Below are 6,474 nucleotides of genomic sequence, written 5' to 3'. Positions count from 1 at the left end.
TAATGTATTTATATGTAAGTTATTATATTTTTTAAATTAAAAATTAAAAATTATAGTTGTTTATATTAATGAGACTTTAAATAAAACTCATAATTTGTAGAATTGATAATTTTAAAAAATAAATTATACTCTCCAGTATATTAAGAGACATTCTTTTCAAGAGAAAAAAAAAAAAAAAAAAAAAGAACCACAAAGCTTCTGCTTTTATCAACCATTATTCAATTTCTATGGTTTTTATTTTAAATTTTTGAAGTGATATACACTAAGAAAATGACCAGCTTGAACTCGGGAATAGTGTGTTGAAGAGAAAAGGGCCTAACCTACTTGCCTATGTTTTTTATTTTTAGGGTTAATTAATCTTAAGAGGTAATTTTAAATTGGTTTCAACTTTTTAAAACATTTCAAATAACTACTAAAGTGTTGAAAATTAGACATTCACTGGGTCACCAACATTAAGTTATAACATGGACAAGTATTGAAGCGATTTTTACTCGCACATCATCTATTTTATTCATCATTTTAATTATTATTTTTAAATACTTATTTAAATTATGAAAAATAAATAATAGTTTAAACTTGACATATCAAGTGGAGAATAGAATTTAAAAAAAAGATCAAAATGTCACATAAGTCTTCAAATTTAAATTTCACGTTTAAATTTGACATATCATTTGAAGATAATTTAAGCTATTAGGTATAGTTTTTAATAATTCTTTGGATATGCAGCCAAAGCTCCAATGGCTTGGATATCATGACCATGTGATCAGATCCTGTGATTTCCACCACTTTGTTTGGCCGATTTTTCTTGATCATCCACTGTTGAAAGTCCATCTTTCCGACTAAATCTCCTTCCGATATTACATAAACCCGATTGACCGACCCGTAATTCTCGTTGGTTAGCTTGAGTTTCTTGGACAAGTCCTCTTCACTGAACAAACGTAGTGGTCTCATTAGCATGCTGCCTAAAGCTACATCCTGCAGCAAATTATTGTACATTACATGAACGGTTAGATCCTGTAGGTTGACAATGATTGAACGGTTGAGATTTCACTTACCTCAATTGGGCTAAGTTGGTAGACTCTTGATTTCAAGTACAACGGGCCAAATATGAGAGTGGTTGGAGGATTGCTTGGGCCTTGGTCGTATGTGTATCGACTGTCTAATAGAGAATCTTGTCTCCGGAACGACTTTATAATTCCAACATATAATCAAAAAGAAAAGGACAATGAGTCTCCCTTTTAGGTTTAAAATATAAAATATCTTATTGTTCTTATTTCAAATTTTTATCACTTAGTATTTGGTATATTTTTTTTTTACTTGTAAATGAGAGATTTAGGTTATCATATTTCTTAAAAATGGGGACAATTGGTGGCAAGTCATTTTTATCCACTCCTTCCGGGGGCCTGTAAGACTCATAGAGACATTTCAGCTTGCTCCTGACCACAAGTCTAGCTTCTACACCAGCAGTAGGTTTCGAACCCAAGACCTCCAGCTTTTAGTTTGAAGGAAGCCTCGCAATTCGTCTGCTACCATTAGGCCACCATGTTGTGGTTGAGGTCTAGGTTTGATTCTTACCAAAAGTGAATTCAAACAAAATTATTATAGATACCCATGAAGTTTAGCTAGTCTCTCATCTCCTAGTATACATAATATCAAAAGTATTCATACAAAAATATGAAGATGTACTTTTGTAGATTTATGTTTAATTATAGGGTAAATTACATTTTACCCGCTCAGGTTTGGAATCAATTTCAATTTTTTACAATATCTTTAAAATATTTTAATTTCATACATTTACTATCATTTTATTTCAATTTCATACATTTTTTAAAAAATCTGTTAAGTAAATCGTTAAGTGATGACGTGGTAATGACGTGGCTGCCAAAATTATGCCACGTGATAAAAAAAGTAATTTTTTATGAATTTAAAATATTATAATAATTTATTCTATTTAAAAAAAAAAAAAAAAAAAAAAGCCCAATCTTCTTCCCTGAGGACACCCCACCCCACCCCACGCCACCTGCACCCACAAGGTGCAATTCAAACGTTATGTCCATTTCTCCTATGTGTAAAACCCAATTTTTATTCAAAGAAGCATCTTTCACATATCCATTCAATTAGAGAGAAACCCTTTTCCTGGAAAATTTATTGCTAGTGGAATACCCAATCTTTTCATTCCCGACGGTTTTCCCAGCAGCCAAACAGAACACAAAGTATAATTTAAAGATGAAATGTGCAAGGAAGAAACAGCAAAACGGAGAGAGAATTGGATTAGGGTCGAAATTAGGTTTACCTATTTGAGGTCCTTCTTCTTCAGCCAATCCGAGAATCAATCTGATGGCACCCAAAACCCACCCTCGGGCACCGGATTATGGACTTTCGGATATCCGGAAAGGGGATTTGGACCTTGGTGAGGAGGAAATCGAAGATTGGATAGAGGGCAGAGTGCGGTCCACGGTGAAGAGCTGTGGGTACATGTCGAGGATCCGACCCTGGGCGAAGCACTGGATGCCCATGGAGGAGAGGCATCCCTCGACGGACTTGAGGGAGGAGAAGGGGCAGGAGGGGAAATCTGGGTTTAGTGGAGGGCTTTTTGGGAATCGACAAGGTGGGGGGTTGGAGGTGGGATAGGGTGTGCTCGGGGAAGAAGATGAGTTTCTTTTTTTTAATAGGATATATTATTATAATATTTCAAATGCATAAAAAAAAAAAAAAATTTTGCCACATGGAATAAATTTGACAGCCACGTCATCAATTAAAGGTTTACTTAACGGATTTTTTAACGAATGTATGAAATTGAAATAAAATGATAAGTAAATGTATGAAATTAAAATGTTTTTAAATTGTTGTAAGTAATTGAAATCGACCCTAAACCTGATGGAATAAAATGTAATTTACCCTTAATTATGTCAATCAATCTAGAGATATTTTCTTTTATTATTATGTTTTAAGATAACAATATATTATAATAAGGAGTACGAGATTTGGGCTAATTCATACAATATGTCTGCCATAATAATTTAATTTGAACTCGTTATTTATGATTGAAACTTTAAATTTCCTCACTTATAAGTGGAGATGAATAATATTATAGAAGACAATAGTGTTATATGATGGGGCTTTTGTTATAAAAATGTGCAGCTAGGTACCTCTTTATTAAGGCTGGAAATGTTGAGGGCCGGGCCTGGCATCAGGGCAGTGACAAAAACAGCTACAGATATCTTACCTGGAAATCTTTCCATGGCTTGAGAAATGGCCAACCCACCAAGACTGTGACCAACAAGAATCACCTTTCCATCAATAGCTTCCATGAAATCCCTCAAGGGCTTCAAGTAGTCGGAAATTGATCGCAAATTCTTTGCCTGCTGTGGGTCGACCCCAGAAGCAGCTAGGTCTAGGGCAGTGACGTTGTGACCAGATGATCTAACTAGGGTTACAAGCTTGTACCAAGACCAAGCACCGAAGCATGACCCATGAACTAACACAAAGTGCTGCTGCTTGCTAGGATTTGTAGGTGCCGACTTGATCTCATTTGCTACACAAAGAAGAAGAATGATGAGAAAAGTAGAGATTGATGTAATCAAATTTTGCTTTCGTTGATCCATATGTGTTTGTGTTTCTGGTTTGGTCACCACCAAATTGATTGACAAACAAATTCATTGTTTTGTGTATTTATATTATTGAGTTCAAAAAGTAAAGAGAGTTTGGGTTGGACCAAACACTTCTATTGAATTTGACTAATATATTTAAAATTGCATCTCCAGAGACTTAGAGGTTCCTACTTGAATAAACAAGCATTTAGTCTTGTAAATTTGTAATTGTTAATGTTGCTGATGCCAAATGCTTGAAAATGTGGAAGTTGGTGGGAGCAAATTTTCAATGTCATATCTCGTAGGATGGTCAAATAATTGATCTGCGCTTATGTGTAGTATTTTTTGGATGAGGATCTTCTCCAGATTCTCTTTGTGAGGATCCTCACATCCTATTCGTTTATCTTACATCATGCGGTTACATATTATTAGGTACTATTTGTGTTTAATTTTAAATAAAAAAATTCAAAATGATATCGGACCACACGATGTGCGATTAACATATATGATGAGATCCTCACAAAGAGGATCCAAATGGGATCCAAATCCATATTTTTGTATCCTTTCATGCTTGGACCACAAGGTAGTCCAAATAAAATATTGCTTCTGTTATTCAATTAAAATCCTGAAGTGATGAATCATGGATGCTTTCAACATTGAAATTACAGAGCTATGGCCTATACTTATAAGGGCTTGATAGGGTTTGATTAAGGTAGTACAGAATGTAAAACCTTTCAGTCACTGCCATCAACTATGTTCCAATTATAAAATTTATACAATGAAGATAAGTTATTCGCAAAAAAATGGGAATACATTCATTTCCCTATATAATGAAGTCTCATTCTTTATAGATGATATCTGTGAATGGATTTCAAAAGGATTTTATTTGTGAAAAAACTTTGAAAGCCAGCCGTTCACGTTTTGTTTTAATACAAGCACTATTTTTCACTATAAGGAGAACGCACTTCTCTACGGAATTTGGTTAAGCCTAGGTCAGCGAAATAAATCAGCACAAAACCACCCCTTTGATACATTTGATACTTTCATAGGGAGAGAATTTTCACACAAACTTTTAGCCTATGCACCCTTGTGCAGATTTGATCTCCATTGATTCTCTCTCACCTAAAACTAGGTTTTAATCCTTGGAAGACATTACTTTTAGACTAAAACCTTATCTAAGATAAGTCTTTTGACTATGTCCAAGTCAATATTTATAATGAATGTCAGATTTAATTTCTCTTATTGTTGTAGACCTAATTTACTGAACAATATAAAGGACAGAGAGAGGGGGTGTGGCGGCAATAGAGAGAAAGAGAGATGTGTAATTGTGAGGGGTGTGTTATCTCACCCCATTGTGCCTTTATTTATAGTAGTATGGAAGGTAAATTCATTACCCTAATAGGATAACAACTCTAATAGGATAATATCTAACCATAGAGAATCTTCTGAAGATATCCCAAATACTTTAGAATTTACAAGATCACATTCTTAGTCTAATAGGACTGCAACACTCCCCCTTGAGTGTGTAAATATTCAAACAAATGGTGCATCAAGTCTTTAGCGATGAAGTAAGTTCAGTTGATGAAGTTGTCAACAGAATGAGTGAATGTGAGTCTTAAAACAACAAAAGAATGCATAAAAGGTAAAATTCACAAAACCTTGTTATGGTAAAACCCAAGGTAGGATAAAAACCCATAGACTAAGGAGAAAAGTGAGAAGTTGCATTAAGTCAAAACTATATGACTTCTAGACGCTAGTAAAAGAGCTCACAAGGGTATGATCAGCCCAGGATGGGTGCCTCGTCAAAACCTAGTTAGGTAGCAAAAACACGGTAGGAAAAGTGCTCCTAATTGTAGGAAAAAGAGTACATTAAGATTAAGTGAGTATACTTCTGGATACTCCCCTTGAGTTTGACAAAACTTCCAAATGGGAACTATAAGCATTGCATATAAATAGTTAGGCATACCAATTCCTCTGACAAGCTTCTGGAAGGTGGACTTCGACAGTGACGTCGTGTAAAGGTCAGCAAGGTTGTCTGGGATCGACTTGCATGACTTCAATCTCCTAATGATTTGCTAATGTGGTGTAGACACAATACGTCTTAATGTCAGGACTCAACGATGGATGAAAACAATACGTACTTCGAATATGCTCAACAAGAGCTCTCAACCATGTCTCACGTGTGGCGTAGTGAAGTGAGGTGAGTCTTGGAACAATTCGAAGATTTCACAACTAAGGTCAGATCGTGGACCTCTAAGATATTGCGATATCCTTAATGGTAAAGGCATAACCATTCAGAGACGTGCTAACCTGTGTCAGCATAACAAACAAGACAAGCATTATTCCACTGATTGATAGGAGCATATTTATGCTAGTTAGTTATGTTGTTTCCTTGCATTTAGTTACTTAATTACTATCTATTTTAGTCTTTTAAGCTATTTTCGTATGTTTTTAAGTCCTAATGGAAAAAGGAGCAAGAAAGTGCATTTTGAGGCTATTTGGAGCATTTTTGGGCATGGATTTGATAGCTTAACTATGGAGCAATGTGGATGGACGAAATTGAAGTCAAGAGATGCTAGGAAAGGCTAAAAATATGAAGAAAGAAGTCCAAATGCAAAGAAGATAAGGAAAGAGCAAGAAATAAGGAACCTTATCCAAATTTCCTTATCTTATCCAAACCTTATCCAACCTTATCTTATCTTATCCTATCCTAATCTTTTCCTACCTTAATTCCAACTTCAAAGAGGACTCACTTTCACATTAAATCACCTAAATATCAAGTTCTAGAAGCCCTATTTTCGTGCATTAAGTTTATGCCACATGTAACTCTTCTAGAAGTTCTAGAATCTGCCACAAGGACCATTCATTGTCCTCCTTGGAATCT

The 6,474-nt window shown here is 34.9% G+C and overlaps 1 protein-coding gene across 1 annotated transcript; it reads right to left on the bottom strand.

Moving 5' to 3' along the window:
- Nucleotides 1–584: 584 nt before the first annotated feature.
- LOC125472124 (methyl jasmonate esterase 1-like) lies at nt 585–3,900 on the bottom strand. The gene is made up of 3 exons (XM_048573204.1): nt 3,150–3,900; nt 1,056–1,187; nt 585–975 (listed from the first exon to the last, which is right to left on the bottom strand). Exons 1-3 carry the CDS (start codon nt 3,603–3,605, stop codon nt 691–693), a joined length of 873 nt encoding a protein of 290 aa, XP_048429161.1. The 5' UTR covers nt 3,606–3,900; the 3' UTR covers nt 585–690.
- Between the last annotated feature and the right edge of the window lie 2,574 nt (nt 3,901–6,474).

Source organism: the organism of the source record quoted next, unplaced genomic scaffold, assembly GCF_019419815.1.
Source record: "Pyrus x bretschneideri cultivar Hongxiangsu unplaced genomic scaffold, Pyrus_bretschneideri_v1 Contig64, whole genome shotgun sequence".
Taxonomy (NCBI): domain Eukaryota; kingdom Viridiplantae; phylum Streptophyta; class Magnoliopsida; order Rosales; family Rosaceae; genus Pyrus; species Pyrus x bretschneideri.
This window is presented reverse-complemented; position numbering and strand designations above follow the sequence as displayed.

Excerpts from the sequence above, each read along its gene's own strand:
- LOC125472124 (XM_048573204.1), bottom strand. The coding sequence starts at position 3,605 with ATGGATCAACGAAAGCAAAATTTGATTACATCAATCTCTACTTTTCTC. Across the intron at positions 1,188-3,149 it reads TTTCCAGCCTTAATAAAGAG|TCGTTCCGGAGACAAGATTC; the intron begins GTACCTAGCTGC and ends GGAATTATAAAG. Across the intron at positions 976-1,055 it reads ACCAACTTAGCCCAATTGAG|GATGTAGCTTTAGGCAGCAT; the intron begins GTAAGTGAAATC and ends AATTTGCTGCAG.